General features: G+C 31.7%; 1 protein-coding gene across 3 annotated transcripts in view; it reads right to left on the bottom strand.

The window, feature by feature from the left end:
* Positions 1 to 355: 355 nt before the first annotated feature.
* Positions 356 to 19,986, bottom strand: part of LOC134698152 (uncharacterized) — a 36,726-nt gene continuing 17,095 nt past the window's right edge. For 2 of the 3 annotated variants that reach the window (XM_063560457.1, XM_063560456.1), the window contains exons 3-6: positions 11,784 to 12,746; positions 7,161 to 7,337; positions 4,986 to 5,435; positions 356 to 3,433 (exon numbers count right to left, since the gene is read on the bottom strand). In XM_063560457.1, coding sequence (XP_063416527.1) covers positions 2,124 to 3,433; positions 4,986 to 5,435; positions 7,161 to 7,337; positions 11,784 to 12,746 — 2,900 coding nt within the window. In that variant the 3' untranslated portion in view covers positions 356 to 2,123. The remainder of the gene's footprint in view (positions 3,434 to 4,985; positions 5,436 to 7,160; positions 7,338 to 11,783; positions 12,747 to 19,986) is intronic. The other variant, XM_063560459.1, reaches the window with a different exon arrangement.

Here is a 19,986-nt window from a genome sequence, read left to right as displayed (position 1 = left end):
TATGAACATAGCAGGAATTTAGGATGAGTTGAGTGCGTCTCTGTGTTAACAAAACATAAAATCGTTATCATTCTATAGACCACTAAATCTGCACATTGGGCAGGTCATTATACTTTAGATGTGATTTTCAATTTTTCAATTACTTTCTGTTCTGATTGCTCATAGCTTCCTTTGCTGATAATTCTGTAGGAAGAATTACTTGGAGATTGTTTAACTCTATCTATAAATCTGTAAATTGTATAAACTCCAATTAATTGTTCATTCTAACAGAAACGTTTTAAAGGATTTTGTGGTTTTTAAATGTAATTTGTCAGTATATATATATTAAATATACTGAACTAAACAAACTATAATACACGTTTCAATGTTTAATAATCATTTATAACAAAATATAAATAAATAACGTCAAACATCTTTAGGCATGCACACAAAAAAATAGCAGTAACTTGCATCTCATGTTTTATCATTTAAAAGTATGTGTCTCTTCAAATTTCAATAAAGATAAACTTTAAAATGTCTGAAAATAATAAGGAAAACATATATATCACAATGATTAAACAACATGAATAAAAAGCATTAAACATTAAACATTTTTTTGGTAAAAACAACCACTTATAACAGTAATTTATCATTTTCATGTTGATAGTGGAAGATTATATTAAAATTACAAACGTATCATTTTCTCGGCAGCCTTCAATTTCCTTGACAAAAAGAGTATTTTTCTCATTTTTCTTTTAATGCTATTTGCATTGTATTGAAATGCTAAGAAGATAAATATTGCACTTAAGTTAATCATACAAAGCAATGAGTTGTGTATACATATTTTGTTTCATACAATCCTGCCTTTGTTGGCCTCACCGAAAAACGAAAGCGTTTTTAAAAATACACTGGTGCTTAATATGAACATTTATTTCAAAATGTGAAGAAAAAAAAGAATTTGTTCATTATACATTTGATCAAAGCATATTTTGAGCAAGAAAATCCAAAAACCGTTTGCAGCAAATAGCAGAACTTTAAAAAAAAAGATTAAATTATAACCAAAAACAAACATGTAGACTCATTACAACAATATATAATCTCTTATTTAGTGTATTTGTATCTTAAAAAAAAAAAATATGATAAAATACTTTCTTAAAAGCACATGCGACTTTAATCTAATATGGAATAAAACGTTTCGTTAATGAGACGTAAATCATTTATTTAACTTTAGTTTTTCTAGAAACGAGATCATATTTTTAATTATTTGACGACAGAAAATAATGAACATTTTGCATTGTTCAAGCATGCATCTTCACAAATAGTTTGTCTTGTGTAGATTTCAAAGAAATTTAATATCATATGATTACAATTTGAGTACTGAACCAGCTATCGTGTCTCTCGTCGTCGTTAGTCAGATTACTTTAGTAATTTTTAATGAACAATCAGACGAGTGAAACTAGTAGAACAAGAAGTTATACCATCAAGAAAACTACGACAAAACCTAATTTGGTAGAACTCCTATAATTCAATCTATGTTTCTGTGGAATGTTACTCGGATTTGTATTTTTCCTTTCGTATTTTGTTAAGCAGTATGTTATGTTTCTTTCGCTGGCATCTTCTTCTCTTGTTGTACACTATGTAAACATTGCTGAAACAATTGTGCTTTTTTGATTCATTAAAAATATACATCATTTTACATGCATGTTAAAATGTATCAAAAACTGAATGGTAATCTGTATGAATGATAATGAGAACGCAATACAAATATTCATGAGGCTTCACAGATTTAGAATTTCCCCATTGTACTTGCAATTAATTACTTTTGTGATATCCTAAAAATATTTATAAGAAAGTCTACAAGCACATGGTAGAATGTGTGTGTGTGTTTTTTTTTACTATGCCGCAAGAGGAATAGACAAATAACCTTTTAAATAGAAATTGACAACACACCAAGACAAAAAGGCACGAGAAAAATTATATGTATCCAGAAAAGGCTTCCTGCAAATGTTGACCAGTGTTGTTCTTAATGTCGTCATATTAATTAAAAGCTTCTTTATATGTAAAATGTGATGAATATTATGATATTTGTATATCTATTGCGTTACAATCAGGTGGTAACCAATAACAGCTATTTATCTTCAGATTCAATCTTCTTCTTCTTTTGTTTTAGGTGAGATCTTTTCAACGCCTTTCCACTTCAATTTCTCTAATTCTTCAGGATCAAAGTAAGACAAAGGGTCGTCATAATCAATGAAATCATCGTATTCCATCTCAAGGTTGTCAGAGGTGATACTTCTACTTGGTGACAACGTTAATTTACTTTTAGAACTATGAACACTTCTCGGTGTGGAATTCTTTGATGATTGTGTCAATGAACTTTTTGGACTTTCTCCATCGGGTTGTGGTAATCCTTTGTTCCTATCACCAAACTTTCTTCTCTTTTCTGAAGATACAGAATTAGATGAAGGGAAGTTTTTATGAATTTCATTTAATGACGTAGGTCTTGGTGGACGTTTTTCTGATATAAATGACGTAGTTTGATCGATATTATCAGGCGATGACGATTCGTCTGACGCACCTGACGCAGGATTTCTTGTTTCTTCTGTCTTTGCTAATGACACAAGTGGTATATCTACCTTTACAGGTTTGTCAGTTTCATTTTGAACACACGGTGATTTAGAATTAGTCGGCGTAAGAGTATCATGTGAATCGGGGCTTTTGACCGGGTCAAAAGATTTTTCCTCCACAACAGGGGTATCATCGGAACCAGGGACTATTCTTTCTTCTATGTCTTTAATCACCTTATCACTTTTACTTCGCCGTCGTCGCTTAATTAATAAATCATATTTACTGTCAGGTGATGTTGGTGTTTTTGCTTTTGATGAATGTTTAAATCGCGGTGATGGATGAACTTTCGGAGATCGCGGTTTTCTATTTAGTAAAGGACTAGTGTTAAACAGACTTTGTCTTTCAGAACTATCATCTTTAATTGCATTTAATTTGGGACTAGGCATAGGACTATATTGTTTCAGGATAGGTTTAGGACTACATTCAACGGTTGCTTTTACTTTCACTTTTAATCCGCTTCGATTACTTGATACAGATGAACCACGTGACACTCGACCATTGCTGTCCTTTTTCTTTACACCTCCTGTTAAAGGACGCTCCATGTCATAGTCAATTTCGACACCACTTCCAGCACTATGATGACTCGGAGAACTGTGCATGCTGGTACTTTTGGCGATATGAGTGGGCGTTTCCTCGTGGGCAGCCATTGAATATTTATGTTTTTTATGATAGAAAAACTTATGATAAATAGCAAGAACACATAATATGAGAACTACGGTAAGACAGAGTGATATTCCAGCAATTGTTATGGTACTCTCCCAAATGCTTGACTCGTGGTGTGAGGTGAGAGGTATGGTATCAAATACAACCGATGAGGAATTGTCAACTGAAAAGAAAAAGAAATACAACATGTAAGTGAATTGGGAATTTATTGTTCAGTGGGGTTCGTGTTTCATAATATTTCAAAGTTGGTTGAACATTACTTGTCTTTTATCAAAGCACTGTCCGGTCTTTAAATGTATAGTATGTGAGTGTCCTCTTTCTTAAGTTAACCGTTTTAATATGACAGGTATAATTAACTCTTTTGTACTTAACTGTGTTATAATTTCAATAATGCCAAAATATATAAGTACATTTCAATGAATTCCTTTGTGTCCGTGTTTGTTTATGTGGTTAATATATCAGTTATTTTTTTTGTATTCAGTAGTGCACCATGTGCGTTTTTCTCTTTTCTAAATAAGTAAATGCACATTTAGATATTCAAAATTACGTAACACTTATTTTTTATACGTAACACGAAGCTGAATATACATATTTTCGTGTACAAAAATGCGATTAAAAGTGTGTTTGTCTTATTACATAATATACAATTTTGTCTAACCCTATGAATGAAAGAAGATCAGATTAATTTTCCTTTTTTTTGGCAGTTTATGAAGATGATATAGTAAAAATGTTTCAAACATAATGTGTTGGATTATTTGTGACAATCTATATTTGTATATTTTGTTTAAATGTACCAGGAATTCCATAATAAGTTTTCTTTTTCCTTTTGAAAGGTAAAAATGTTTCACCAGTTAGATTAAATTAAATCAAGTTGAATCAGATTTTGTACAGACACAAATAAAAAATGTCCTGCATTTGTATTTTACTCAATAATGTAAAATAAAAAGACCTTGTTGGATCTCATGCGATTACCTCCCTTTCTATTTTTTTCCTTGACTTGCATATTCTGACTAGATTTATAATATTTGAATATCGGTTAACATCTGTTGCCCTATTTATGTAATTTTGCAAGGAGATTTAACAATATTATTGTTGCAGTTTCTTTCTTTGGTATTGACGTAAAACCCCTGTTCTAGATTATGGAGAAGGTGGAGTGTTTGCAAAAATATTTAACTCCGCCACAATGACATTATTTATGTGCAAGTCCAAAGCCACCTGTAATTTAGTGTTTGTCGTAGGTTGCATTATGTATAGTTTTTGCTTTTCGTTTGTTGTTTTAGGACATTAGATTACTCTGTTGAATTGTTTTAATTTTTTCATGCCATGGTTTGCGGTATGCGTATGCAGGGTCTTTGCCTAGTGACCCCTAGTTGCATCTTCTCTGATTTAATATTGACAATCACACCACAACTCCTTGTTTAAATGTTGATTGATATTAGGATGATGACGTGATTAGAAATTGACGTGTAAAGTCCATAGGCATACTAAATGCATAACCAGTACGATAGTACATGTTTATTTGAAATGATTATGAACCATGCTTTGTGACTCACATGTTGAGTCGGATTTTAAACGGGCTAGTTTAAAGGGAATCGAATGGTCTTGGAAGTCTTGCCGTCCTTATTGTCGCTTGCTTGAAGCGAGCATGCTACGACTAGCTCACCAAGTAGGTTAAAGATTAACTTATTAAGACATTTTGTCATTTTTAGACTTACCTTCCGACTTGTATGTGGCAATGAAGCCATATGATGAAAGTTTATGTGATAAAAGCCCTTTACTATGTGGATCAACAGCAAGAAGCCTACGGTGATACAATAATGGTACTGACACATTAAATCTCGTATTGAATTGAATAAGAAGCTTATTCGATGACGACACAACTTTAGAAATTTTGATTAGTCCATAACTTTGAGCAAGTAAGTTATCATTTGACTTGGCGCCATCTCTGACACGGAGCCACTGCTCATCTATCAGAATGTTAAAATACTGAAATTTGAGTATTATAATGTGTCCTTTTCCCACAGCAATAGTCCATTGAGATATTCCTTTGCATCTTCCTGTGCCGATAATTTCTCCTTTAGAAGCATTCAGAGTGCATCCACCACACGCACAACTACCCTCTAAATGAAGATGTTTGAGTGGTGTATCCGGAACTGTATCTTCTTCTAGAATTAACAAAAAAGTATTAGATTAGTGCACTAGTATATGAAAATATATTTTACTTTTTGTCAAGAAATAAATGTAATCATTCATAGAAAAAAACCGCTATGTTTAAATTTTGAACACACGCATTTTCCCCCCTTAAAATAAGATTCATCAGTGATGCTCTGGCAAATTAAAATTTTGGTGATGACCAAATAAAGAACGAACTTGAGGATCATATCTACGTTTAATAAATCAACTTCCCTTTATTACTCATTTTTATCATATTAAGGAAAACAGGAATTTGTTGTTTTACAATTACGTGTAACGGTTCAACGGTATCAATATGTAAGAATTTAGTTAGTCATTTGGTTTGTTTGAATATCGTTGATTTGTATAACTTTAGACTTCATCGTCCTTTAATTAATAAAAGAACGGTGGCACACCAGTAGAACATCGCAGGAAAAATGGTAACAAGTAGTGTATCAAATAAAGGCAACAGTAGTAGTAAACCGCTGTTCAAAAGTCATGAGAGAAAACAAATACTAGTATCCAGGTTGTAAACTGAAACCGAGTGAAACCTACTATAAGATGAGAGAAACAATGAAGTGTAACAAAAACCAAATGATAATCTACATAGGACCAGACTTTCTGATATCAACTGTCATATTCCTAACATTGGACAGGACATTTTAAGAAAAAAACTGGAGGCTTGATTCTGGTATTAGGGCTAGCCAAACCTTCGGTTTATATAGGATTGTTAAAAAATATCGTTAAAATGACAACACTACAGTATAGAACGCAAGAACACTCAGCATAGAGAAACGAATTAATATCTACATAAAACAATATTTTCTTGCAAATGCTGCATGAATTAGGTATAAAGAAAGTTCGAAAGGACCCACTTCTATAATGTATTCACTAACAGCACAACGAATATCTTGAAAAGAACATTATGTATAACGAAATAATTCTCAAATTGCAAATTACAGTGAATAAGTTATCCCAAAAAGTATATCATTCATTCCGGCGAAGGAATACGATCATAAATTGTTGTTTTAATTTACGGTGTTGGAATATTACACCACGAAGTAAATATAAACCTTCAATTATTACACCAATGCAGTCTTAATACATTTAACATAAAATGCTCAATAGTGCCAATTATTTGTCTCTTTTAACGCAAATCGGCACTATTTGTTCATTGTACGTTTATAAACTACAAAATGTAGAACCGATTAGTGGTTCAGATTTTAATTCAATAATTCATGACAAGTTTAAGGTGTACAAGTGAATTATAAAAGTTAAATGTTTACATTAAATGCCTGAAATGTGTTTATACCTTTCGAACATTGTATAAGAATATAAAAGATATCAATGAGTATATCACAGATTCATGTTGCAATGATAGGGTATACATAAGATTGACTACGAGTTATTCCTGTAGTAATGAAAATATCATTTCAACATCGAGTTTTGCTCTTTTTCGTCTTCACTATTTGGCACAACTTTAAGGAAATTTTGGTCTACAGTGATCTTCATCTTCGTACATTATTTGGTCTTATAACACTTTTTGATTTGAGCGCCACTGATGAGTCTTATGTAGACGGAATGGGCGTCTTCCGCAAATTTAAAATTTCTATCCTGGTACCTATGATGAGTTTATTCATGTACAAGGTAGTAAATATCGTGCGTATCCAACTTACATGATTTTTTTCCATTCTATCATGTACAGGCAGTAACCTTACCTGAACACTCAACTACACATGGTCTGAACTCTACAGGGAAGCCATTACAGAACCTCCCTCCATTGGCAGGTTCAGGATCTGTACATGTTCTTCCACGACTCCGTTTACCAGTACCACACGTAACACTACATGTACTCCATTCAGACCACACTGCCCATTTACCATCTATTGGCAAAACTGTAAATAATTGTAAGTATGATTAATAAAGATTTTAAGTTGTGCGCAAACGTCAAACTTATTGTTCCATTACTTTTCATTCGACTTGTGGACTTTTCTTTGTCATGTATAACATTTTAGAATTGTTCGAGTTACAAAAATAAAATTGACAAGCATTTGGTAACATGAATTCCATGTGGAGCAGGATCTGCCTAACATTGCGAAAAATCTAAAGCACCATTATTTTTTTTCTGCCGTTTTTTCGTGTTGCTCAGTGTTGAGTTATTTATGTTGTGTCTTTTTGGTTCTTGCTATAGCGTTGTTTATTCCTTTTCAACTTGTGAGTATCAATTTTCCTTTGGTATACTTCGACACACTCTTATATACAATATAAAAACATTTTGTGATATTCCTACAGAAAATTGTTTAAATTTAAGCAGTTTGAAGTTCAAAAAGAGACAACAAACAACAACTAGAAAAATACAAAAGGAGACATCGAAAAAGTGAAAGAATGATTTCTATTTGATACAGTTGAAAATGTATGTGAAACATGGGAGGAAATCAAAATATTTAAAACACGACTGAGGAACGGACACTGGTATATAACAAAATAGGGGTTAAAAGCTAACCAATATAAAATGAAAATAATAATAACTTGGCATAGTTAGCAATTAATTAACACAACGACAACTTCGACCTTTCTGAGTTATAATTTAGGATTTCCTTGTAAAGAGCTGTTTCACCAATCATAGTAACGATAATATATAGCATTTAAACTTTCTTGGCCGAAAGGGTACTTTGTACGATAATATATAGGCTTTCTTGGCCGAAAGAGTACTTTGGAATACAAAACAATAAGAGAATATTGATACTTTATCCTTCACCTACTTGTAAGATGTGAATGGTAAATATGACAAATGGGCGAAAACTTGTAGAACAGTCTGAATAATTCAGTTTCGAGTGACATCAAATCAGTCACTGTAGTAACCATAACTATGTTATTAATTTAGAAATACCTTTGGGACATTTTGATTTTTTCCCTGGTTTACACTGTATTGACAAAAAGAAATAATAAGTGATTTTGAATAATCACTAATAGTTTTAGTGATTTTTTAAAATCCGTGAAAGTTCAGTGATTTTATATCTTGGAAATATCCACAACTTGATATCAGAAATGTGTGTTTCTTAATACAAATTAAATTGAGGTATATAGATATCATTCAATCACTTGAGAAATGTCTGAAGATAAATTAACAGTGAGGTAGGTATCTGTTGAAAGTTGAGATGACAATATCTGCTAATCGAAAAAGTAAAACATATAAAGTACAACATAAATGTAAAGTGTCAACCTGTATGACAATCTAAAGCAATCAATATACTTTTTAATCACGTATTGATTTTCCAATCAATCGACCCAGTGCATGAAGCTGAACAATAAAGTGGGAACAACATGCAATATCTACATAATGATAATCTTAATGACTAGGTGTGTACCGGGAAAGAACTCAAGCAGAATGAAAATAGCAGGAAGATTGGAAACTCCAATTTCAAAAGACATAGGATATAACCTTATTTCAAAATCTCAGATACCACTTATTTTCGTAGACTTGCTTCTTAATGCGGATCATCATTACGCTTTGATAATCTTTTATTTAATGTCAGAAGATCAAAACTTGTTGCAAAAAAAAAACATACGAGAAATCATAAATCTTCAGCGGAAAAGAAAAACAATCTCAAAGATAACTCATCATTCTTTTCGGAAATTGGAAACACATACTGGGCTTTGATGATGCCAAATACATATCACGCTTATGTCTGTGTTTGGAGAAAGGGCCGTCATTAGTATACAATAGTATCATCGATGACGAAATCATTTCTTTCAATACATGGTCGAACATATTTGATAATCCTCGTTAACAACCATTTAATATTTATTCAAAATAGGTCTTCTAGTTGGTAAAAAACCCCTCAATAGAACCATAAATTAATGTATTTTGAAACACTCCATTAACTTTCCTTCCTTGGGAATGCTTTTAAATGCAGGTTGTAAAAAGCGTAAATAATATATTGATAACAACATAGAAAATCATGCATAAAATACAACATATTTATTTTATTTTTTACTTACTCAAAATGATCCCATGAGAGGTGTTAAATGAGGCGAAAAGTAAAATAAATTATTTAAATATTATAAAAACGAAGGTAAATGAAACACTGTATTGACTTCCTAAAGATAATAACATATATAGCGGTAAAAAGCACCTGGTTAAGTTGAAACGTCCGGGTAACGTATTCATATTGAAATCGCCCATAAATTATAATATATTAACTATTATTTGTGGCTAATTTAAATAAATTGAAATGTATTTGAGGTTAGTGACATATGGGTGATCTATTAGCATTAAGATCATTCATCATTTGCAGAGGATCTTGTTAAATATCACTGGAATAGTACATTTTTGTTATTGTTTGCTTTAAATCTCTAGCAATGAAATATATGAGACGTTTTTATTTTTGCTTTCAGCTACGACAGCCACCTAGATTTTTTTTATCATCAGAATAGTTGGTGGACAAGCTTAATATGAAGAAAATATATATGTTACAGCTCTAAAATCATAAGTTAGAACACAAACGAACAAATCAGTGAAAATAGCGGAATTGCAATTATTCAAAACAGGAAAATACAGATTACATCAACGGCAAACTTTTCTAATTCATATACCACATTACCATGCAATACTTTCTAGTGGTAAAATGTGACGATTACACAGACAATTTTATCTGATAGCAAAAGGATATTTGGGTGATTTATATTTCTTTTATGTCGATTTTAGTATACTGTAACTCTCGTGAATTTTAAAGTTGTTCGCTTAAAATAAATTTTATTACAGTAGATTTCCGCATATAATGTAAAGAATTTCCGGAGCAGACCGTAACTACTGGAATATCTTAATAGGAAATTATCTCAATGGGAAATTCTAACTAATGTATTTAAACATATTTTATAAATACACTGATTTTTTTTTATATGATTATAATTATATTATAGAGTTTATGTAATAATTTTGTTTGTCTAAACAAGTGTCTACACATACTCTAAGTGGATTTAAGATTTATATATAAGATCGTTCTTCGACAAAAAACAACATTCATGATTAAAGTGTTTTATTACATGAAGGGATTTTGAAGTCTCTACATTATAATTTTAAAAACCTAAAAAAACCCAAAGAAGCCAGTTGCTTGGTATAACTATACTAAAATGGGCTTATCTTCCGGATATCGACAAATCTGATGTGATTAGCAAGTATTATTCGAGATAAGATAACTAAAATCACAGAGCACCATATTTATCAGTTAAAGTGCCAATAATCTTCTTAAACATCGATAGGTTAACATGTTTTGAAATAATATGTTGCTTGTCCTTATGAAATCAATATTAAGCTCTTTGCTAGACAAACAAAATATTGACTTTCTATCTTGACTTGAACCTGCTACAGATTATAACAAAGACACCCAATAATTGTCAATCTGTCAACTATAATATTAACCTGGTCATCAAAAACTATCAATGGCTTCATATTATCACGTTGTAATTGGCAGAATGGAATTATTTAGAAGGAACAAGAAGGGTAGATGACACACAGAACTGTATCTTTCTATGTTACAATGTATACCTTGTTATCTTTCAATTCTTTCAATTACTCTAGCATTCTAGCATATTTAGGAAAGAATTTGTATTGACAAGCCATCTTTACTAAGTGATTTTTAAAAGTACACAAATTCAAAAACAACCTCTAGTTTCCTCAATAGAAAGTCCAAGAATAATTTGTCATTCCAATTTGGATGATTTTGTCTTCAGTTTCTAAGAAAGGTGCACATAAACATGGCTTTACTGGCAGCTAATTATTTCTACTGTTTCCTGGCTATTTAAGTACTTTATATGAAGCCTCAGACAGCTGATTATTTTTTGCAGTTTCCTGACTATTTGAGAACTTTATATAAAACGTTATGTGATATTTAGGACCAAGTCATTACAGATAAATTGATATATGAGTAAAAGTCACGACATTAAAATTAAGCTTCCATATCAAAAGTATAGAAAAAAATAAATAAATCGAAGTTGATATATTTGCGTCATATCATTATCTTTTATGTACATGTTACATAAAATATTTAAATTTCAGAAATAGATTGGGTATTTCAAAGTATTGCATTGAAACTAAATTTCTAATCAAGAAACGAAATGTGTGATTAATATCTGATTAAAACTTGTTTGTACATATTCATGTAGACAACAAAATCAGTATTCGAATTACGTAAATAGTACTTTTCATGTCAATGAAACTAACCATTGATATTTAATTTAAAACTTTTAACACATTTTAACGAAAAATCTGTAGTATGTTGTGAAGGCTTTGTATAATATATCATAAAAAAAAATTGAATAGATGAATGTCTAAAATTTACCTGTATTAGGATGGGCGGAAATGCATACATCGTCCTGCTCAGTTACAGAACCGTCAGATGCCATATTGACGTAGACAAAACAATACCCAACTGCTTTGGCGTCAAAATAACCACAAGGAAACAAAACAGATGATTGATTGTTGAATGCTGGCTTTTCTGTGACGTATATACGGTTAAGAGGCACTGCTGGCGATCCCGTCAAGGTACGACGAAGATAGTACATTCGGAGCTGGTCCCTATTTCCTGGACAAGTAGGTTGTACATACTTCACAGATAAATGACCTTCACATGGAAATACACTTGAAGAATAAATGCTTATTCTATAAGCAGTACTCCATTGCACATGTAGAATATTTGACTGAACTATTACTTCCGAATCGTCATACGTATTACGTAAAACGGCAATATAGCGTCCTGCAACTTCAAAAGTTTCACATGTATACTCAACGCTTCCTATTTTCGTATCTATTTCGTTGAAAACTTTCGTATTTTTTATTTCAAAATTAAGTTTTTTAGTAGACGTTTCGTCATCCTTGGTATACTCTAAATCTAGATGAAAATTATGGCGTTTCACGGGTGATTTACATTTAGCTTCTGACGTATACCACATTGTCAATGGTTTTGTTTGTGCTATGTGGTGAGATGGAGTGAAGATGAGTTGAAATTTTGGCCACGTGACTTGAAAGGAAATTGTAGTAAGCAAAGGTCCTCCAACATACATGTGCAGTTCGATATAATGAATAGCAGCATACTCTATTTCTCCACAAGATATCTTTATTTGTCCAACTGGTTTTCCACCTTCTAGAGGACGTGTTGTTATCTCCTTCTTTGTTCCCTGTGCTCCAGCCAGTATTCGAATATAAGCATTTGGAAGGGATACAGTTGGTGGTGTTGTGTAGTTGATATAGAGATCTTCCGAGAAGGCAACATAGACTTTCGGAACAGACAGTGTATAAGTTCCATCTAAAAGTACAAAAATGATAGGTTACAAAGCAAACTCAGCACAAAAAATACTATCCTTTTTCAAATATTAATATTTCGTTTTTTTTAAAAATAGCTAAATTAAATGACATATTACACTATGTATAAGCAATCAGAAAAAGACACAAACTAATTAGTTGTAACAGATCTAAAGCAATGTCACTAAATCCATTTACCTTTTAAAAGAAGTTTATATGGTCTTTGTAATATAGGTAAAAGATAGAAAAAAGGGCCATTCAAACTCATAAGTAGGAAAACAAACTGACTACAACATGGTATAAGAAGGGAATATCGGTCAAAAAGACAAACATCAGTACACATAACAAAAACATAGAGAACTAAAGACTGAAAATCACGAACACCATAAAACGTAAAGGTGATCTCAAGTGCTCCGGAAGGGTATGCAGCTCTGCATATGGCATCCTTCATATAATTAAAGTATGTTATTTCTTAAGGTGGCTCGTGGGTACAAAAATTTTAGCAAAAAATTAAACCTTTATTTTTTCATTACAAATTTTATTAATTACACTATTAGTTGTTACTTTATGATATGGTACAAAAAACAACCCCAAAAAATTGTTTGGTTTGGCCCCAGATGACTTTAAAAATTGAAAAAGCTCCAAATTATCTCCCTTTGGTGCAAAAATACCATTTGTTGGCCTTAAATTTGAAATATCTTTTTTAACTCATCGGTGACCTATATTTTTTATTATTGTTTTCAAATAAGCTGTACATAAACTAAATAATTGTAAAATTTAAGCGATTTCTTATATTAGGTTATTTTTTTATTTTATATTTCCTCTTTTTCTCCTATTAGTTCAACAGAAAAAAAAGGACATTAACAAAAATGTATGCTTCTTCCAGAGGCAGATTTTAGCTTAAATGAACTGTGACCCCATTTTTTTATTTCATTTTTCTTTTAAGTATATGATAAAGATCATTTATGAAAAAATATAGGGAAATCCTATATTAGAAAAAAAAATCATTTATACCCAGGAGCCCCCTTAAGAGGTGTTTTTTTGTTGTTGGAACTGGTGGGAAATTGAATATGCTTGATTGTTTATATCATATCTTTTCACAATTTGTTTATATTCCGACCGATTTACAACTGGAGATATACCTCTCTAAAATTTGAGGAAGGTGTGTTGTCCTTTTGTTATTTTTGTAGTTTGGTGGCGGTCTTAACTTCTTAAATTTATATTGGGAAATGAAGTAAACATCACGATTGGGAAATGAAGTAAACATCACGATGACAACAATTCAATGTCTGACCGACAAAATCGACGGCTGATTATTTCTACAATGCTAGTGTTCGCCTCATAAAATCATTGCATTGTTTCTTCAAACTGTAGCAAGCTTTATAATGGTTTCTCCGCTATGGTATAATTGTATTTTTCAATGTTCCCTTTATAAAACATAAATTATACATGAGAATTAGTTATTTAATCTGTATTGAACATTTGCGACTTATGTCTCAATAAACATCTGCTTCCACTTGCCAGCATATGTTTTGCAAACGAAGTTTTAATTGATAAGGGTTTACCAAGATTGACACGGTATCAATTGAATGAAAGGGGTTCTTAAAAAGCCTTTGTCCAGTTCTCATAAATCTGATTTTATGATGATGCAAGGTGTTCACACTAATTTCTATTTCTTTCAAAGTAAGAGGTTTACAAGAGTGTCAAAATTATCCAGTCGTCAGTGTCAATTGAATTTGAAATACTAAGGGTCAATCGTGTTATGTTTACTTTTCAGTTTTGCTGAAATGCACATCCTTGTCAATTTCCACCTGCTTGCATAGTTCACATTCCGAGCTCATGCTGGCGACAAATCGTTTAATGAATGAAATATTTATTTTTATTGTGTGGCCATATTGTCTTTTATGTCCTGTTTAATGATACAAACCGCCAAAATACATAATAAAATAATGTTATAGGTTTTTAATTTAGATGAATTTGATATCCGACAGTGTATTCAGGTAGAAGATACAATAAGCTACTTATGTAGGTAAATTCACACCAGGTACTGTCAGATACGGTACGGATGAATGAACGTAAGCCGCTTCGGCTAAAAGCCTTCTTAACAAAATGAACTGATGTCTTGGTCCTGGATTAAATTAATTTTGGGGTAATGCACGAAGATGAACTCACAAACACAGCAGATGCAAACCACCCTTTTCATAAATAGCTGATTTGTTAAGTAACTTTATATATAAAATTTTGACATTTTTGTAAGTAAGATGGTGATATAATCTGATTTTTGTTAGTGTTAATGATCATGTTTTAAGTCTGCAACCTTTAACATTATAAAATTATGTGAAACCTTGTCAAAGATACCAGGTTTATAATTTGGAACGTCAGACGTGGCATCTTACATCCTTATCCTATTTATACCGTGTTCATACAGCGATACTCATGAACTCAAGATTTCTGCCAAATATGAAACATTTTTTTTAAATGTACTAACTGCCTTGTCATGGTCTTTTGGATAAACATAACTAGGTGGCAACCCAACGACACATATCGAAAAATACATTCAGAAGTCAACATATGCTCTTTGACAATAAAATCTGGTTCCTATATAGCATATAAAAAAGGAGATGTGGTATGGTTGCCAACAATTATCCACCAAAGTTCAAATGAGGTGGATTCATGCAATTTTAGACAATCACACGACCTTCAACAATGGGTTAAAATCGCATACCGTAAACGGCTTTTTAAGGACAATTCAAGTAAGAAAACTAACGGCTTAATTTATAACAATGCAATAAACGAACGAAAATCAAATACGAAATACATGAACAAACGACAACCACTGAACCACTGAACTACAGGCTCCTGACTTTATCTGTTTTTCGAAAGAACAAAAAAAGAAAGGAAAATCTTTTTAGGACAGGCATTGACACGTGGATGATTCAATACTAGTTTAATATAGACGTGGAAGTACATGGGTACGTCTGTTGTGACGTTTTTGATTTTAACGAGCGCAACCTATGTATTACTGGTAAATTATTAAACCAGGGATATCGTTACCATAAATTACTTAAAACCTTTATTTAATTTTTCCAGAGATATAAAGATTTGGTATTGAAGTTTGGTTGTACCTGTAGAAAACTTATTTCAAACGGGGTAGCACATCCTGTTTTTTACGGAAATGTTGTTAACCGTGCCCGGAAATTTAGAAATGATCCATGTAAACTTGTCGCTCCTTTAAATAAACTTATTCTAAAAGGTTACCTATTCAACACTGTAATAATATCATTGAATATTGTTTTTATTGGTATAAATATTGATTTTCACATTCCCCATTTCCATTCTCAATTTTATTTGTTATCAGTAAATTAAAAGCTAACTAAATATTACTAGTATGTTATATATGATTTTTATAGTTCGTTCTTATGTTAACTGTTATACCACTGTCCCAGGTTAGAGGGAGGGTTGGGATCCCGCTAACATGTTCAACCCCGCCACATTATTTAAGTATTTGCCTGTCCCAAGTCCGGAGCCTGTAAATTCAGTGGTTGTCGTTTGTTAATATGTTACATATTTGTGTTTCGTTCAATTTTTTTTACTTAAATAAGGCCGTTACTTTTCTAGTTTGAATTGTATTATCGGGGCCTTTTACAGCTGACCGTTATGTGGTACGGGCTTTGCTCATTGTTGAAGGCCGTACGGTGACCTATAGACTAGTTGCTAATGTCTGTGTCATTTTGGTCTTTTGTGGATAGTTGTCTCATTGGCAATCATACCACATCTTCTTTTTCATATATAATATGTGTTAACATAATGGATTTCTGTGAACTTTTACATATGTTATGTCTTTTTAAGTGTCGAAACATTCACACATACATTTTTATTATCGCATATAAAATGGACAATTAATGCCTTGTTTGAAAACTTTGTCAGTCAAATTTAACCTAATAAAAAATAGTCATACACCCGCCTTTCCAAACACAGTGTTTAGTAACAGTACTTAGATATTAGAGTCAACAAACACTTGAGTATCACTTTAATTGACAATTATAACTGTACCCATCTTATTAAATAGTCCAGTATTTGCATAGGATGTTTATAATTTGTCTTGCTTAGGAAATCAATGGCTGTTTAAAAATCATTTATACTGGGTAACAATAGCATGTTAAAGTTCTCTACTAACAACTTGATAAACATGTAAACCGAAGATTTTAATGGAAGAAAAGTCAATATTTGTTGAAAAAACATTCAAGATCAAGTAGGAGATTTAACAGGTTTATCTAACGGTATTTGACAAGGGCTATTGGAATGGATTGATTAATTAATTTGTTTGTCTAAGATGATGTATTTAGAATCTGCAAATAACGTTAACTTCTCAGTTGGTCTAAACTATTTGAACTTTAGCATGTATTTGTAAACCAATGCAAGGAAACTGTTGAACTCTCCCCCTGATTTGAAACTGAAATATAATGATTTTTGTAAAAAAAAATGGAAATCAGAAATAAAGAGATAGAGAAGGTAGAACCTTTATAATGAAAGGAGTACGGACAATAAGATCCTTATTTAGACCAAATATAACTGCAAATTTAAAAGTAACATATATTCTAAAAAAATCCAGCTAGACTAAGGTACAAGGCGTAACACATTCAACAGAAAAAAATCCAAGCACAACATAAACAACTTAATCATTGATAATAAAAACTCGTAACAACGTTTCCCTTCCTTGTTCAGTTTGTCGAAGCAAAAATACATCGAATTGGTCTGACAGACACCATGTCATGAGATTTTTCATTTATTAAAGAAACTGCACATTTATACCACGACGGGTTAAAGTCATATCATTTAACAAATCAAAATGATAACTATTTAGTGAAACCTTGGACATAATATTGTGTTAAAGTATCCTCTTTAGAAGTGTAACATTAAAAATCTATACACAAAATCCGGCTTGGTGGTCGTTTAAATATGGAATTATATATAGCACCTAAATGTTAATTCCCCATATCATACCGGTTCGATTAGGCTTCTTTCTACATCTGTGATCACAAGCTTAACGATGTGGCTATGAACAGTAAAGCACGCAATTATAGCTTTCGCTAGAAGTGTACTTCAAACAGGATGAACAACGAGAAAAAAAATGCATTGAAACGCTCCCGCAGGTTGCATCACACGGATTGATTTTTTATTTGATAAAATTTCAAAAGAAAGAAAGACCAGTTATTCTTCTCTGCTGGCTAGCGTTGACATATGTTAAATTATTTGAATGCTTTTTTTTATTGAAATTGAATTTCAGAAAATCGCATTGTTTATTTTAATTCTTAGTCTTACAACATAACTTTTCTACACTTGAGGCTGTTAAACGGTTAAACACTGAATCAGTTTTCAAATTTAAAGATATAAAGCAGACGTCTGTCGATAAGTACAAAAGGGTATTTAATTCAAAGTCTTTAAAGAAACAGGAAGTGCTCAGAGAAAGTAACAATAAAACCAACAATTTGGCACTCCGTGGTATATGTACTTTTAAACCAAATATCCTTCAGAGGGAAATTTCAAATAAAAAACTAAATACCATTTGTTTCCCGTCGTATTTATTAAGGAAGAGTTCTGTAGGTCTCAAAACAATTTAGAACTTTTTACAGATTTCGTTTTGATAGCATCTCAATGATAAGATCAACTAAACAATAAAGCTAAAAAAGGAAAGTAAAACAACCCCATAAAAGATGAAAATAAAAGACAGTATTTCATTTGACATTCCTTTCATGTGCACACAAATAAGTTTGTTTACCATGTTCTAGAATGCTCGATGAGTGCTATTTCTTAATTGTGCTTATTTATGCATGTTACATTTGTATGTGTGTTCTGTTACACATTTGGATTACTTTGCAATATCTGATTTTATGTACATAACTATTTGTCGTCGATTAAAGTTATTATTTACATCTTGGACATTTTGTATAAAAACGACATGGCTTCTTCTTATACTTACTCTTCATTATCTAGGGTTACAAGCCTAATACCAAATGTGTCTTCAGTTTAGATACCTTATATTTATTTTTTTAATGTATGTCCGCCCAGTCTGACTGCAAACGTTAGATCCCTGGTACCTGGTACAAGACATCCAAGCAACCGCTCTTCAGAAAGGTGAATAGGTGAATTGCTGTCAAGCTTAATTTATTACCCTACTTAACATGCGCTCGTTTTCCGGTGGCAGTAAAATTTACACACCCCTTCTCCTTGTCCATTTTGTACTTTCATCTAGGTTATAATTTATTTATTTTTTTCACTGGGCGTATATCATAAAATAACCCATCAATATGCGTTTTTCATAGGGCTATTATGAGCCATATCAAAAGAAAAATTCAAAATAATTTCTCTTTGATTAGCCAAACCCTGTAGAGAAAAGACTATGGTTAAATAACCTAAATTGAGCATAACGTCATCAACAGGTAGACATAAATGTAGACCACAGTAGGCCATTGAACAAATTGTAAATACACATGGCAACACTTTAACTTTGAAGAATCCGTGCACATTTGACTTTTTTTCGGGATTTTTAGTTTCTTCAATAAATCAATGTATCCCATATTGTTTCATTTAATATGTCATTTCTCCTGAACTACAAAATTTTGTCACTTAATTTATTAAAGTTATAACTGACAAGTTGTATGGACAAAACCTCTTGAACTAGACTTTAAAGAAACTTGTTATCATATTGTAAATACAAGATACTTATAAGTATACGATAATTTTATCTAAGATCTGTCAATAACCTCTTTTATTTAAGATTTAAGATATGTTTGATCAGTAACAATTCAAAAAGTCTGACGTCGTTGTTTTGACTTCTAGCTTTAATTGTTCTCTACGTTCTTGTAGATACTAGTTTTGCTTTGTCATGGCGGTAATTTTGATGATAAAATGAAAAATTATCTACCCTTAGTAATTCTTCTTGCATAATTTACTTACTAGTAATTTGAATGCAAAAGTGTACTTAATCAATTAAACGAATGGCATGTTTGCTTTAAAATTTATATGTTATATTTTTAAAACTAAACACATACTGGTAGTTTTACGTATTATACCTTTCAACTAATTTTAAGCAACTGAGAGGGGTAAAAAAAGAGGCGAAAATACCAAAGGGATATTTAAACTCAAAACTCAATGCTTAAAATTTGTGTATAATTATTTTTAAGCTCAGAAATGCTGCAATAATGAAACGGTGACTGTACATGTACTAGGGACTACTAAAATAG

This window comes from Mytilus trossulus, chromosome 14, assembly GCF_036588685.1.
Source record: "Mytilus trossulus isolate FHL-02 chromosome 14, PNRI_Mtr1.1.1.hap1, whole genome shotgun sequence".
Lineage (NCBI taxonomy): Eukaryota > Metazoa > Mollusca > Bivalvia > Mytilida > Mytilidae > Mytilus > Mytilus trossulus.
This window is presented reverse-complemented; position numbering and strand designations above follow the sequence as displayed.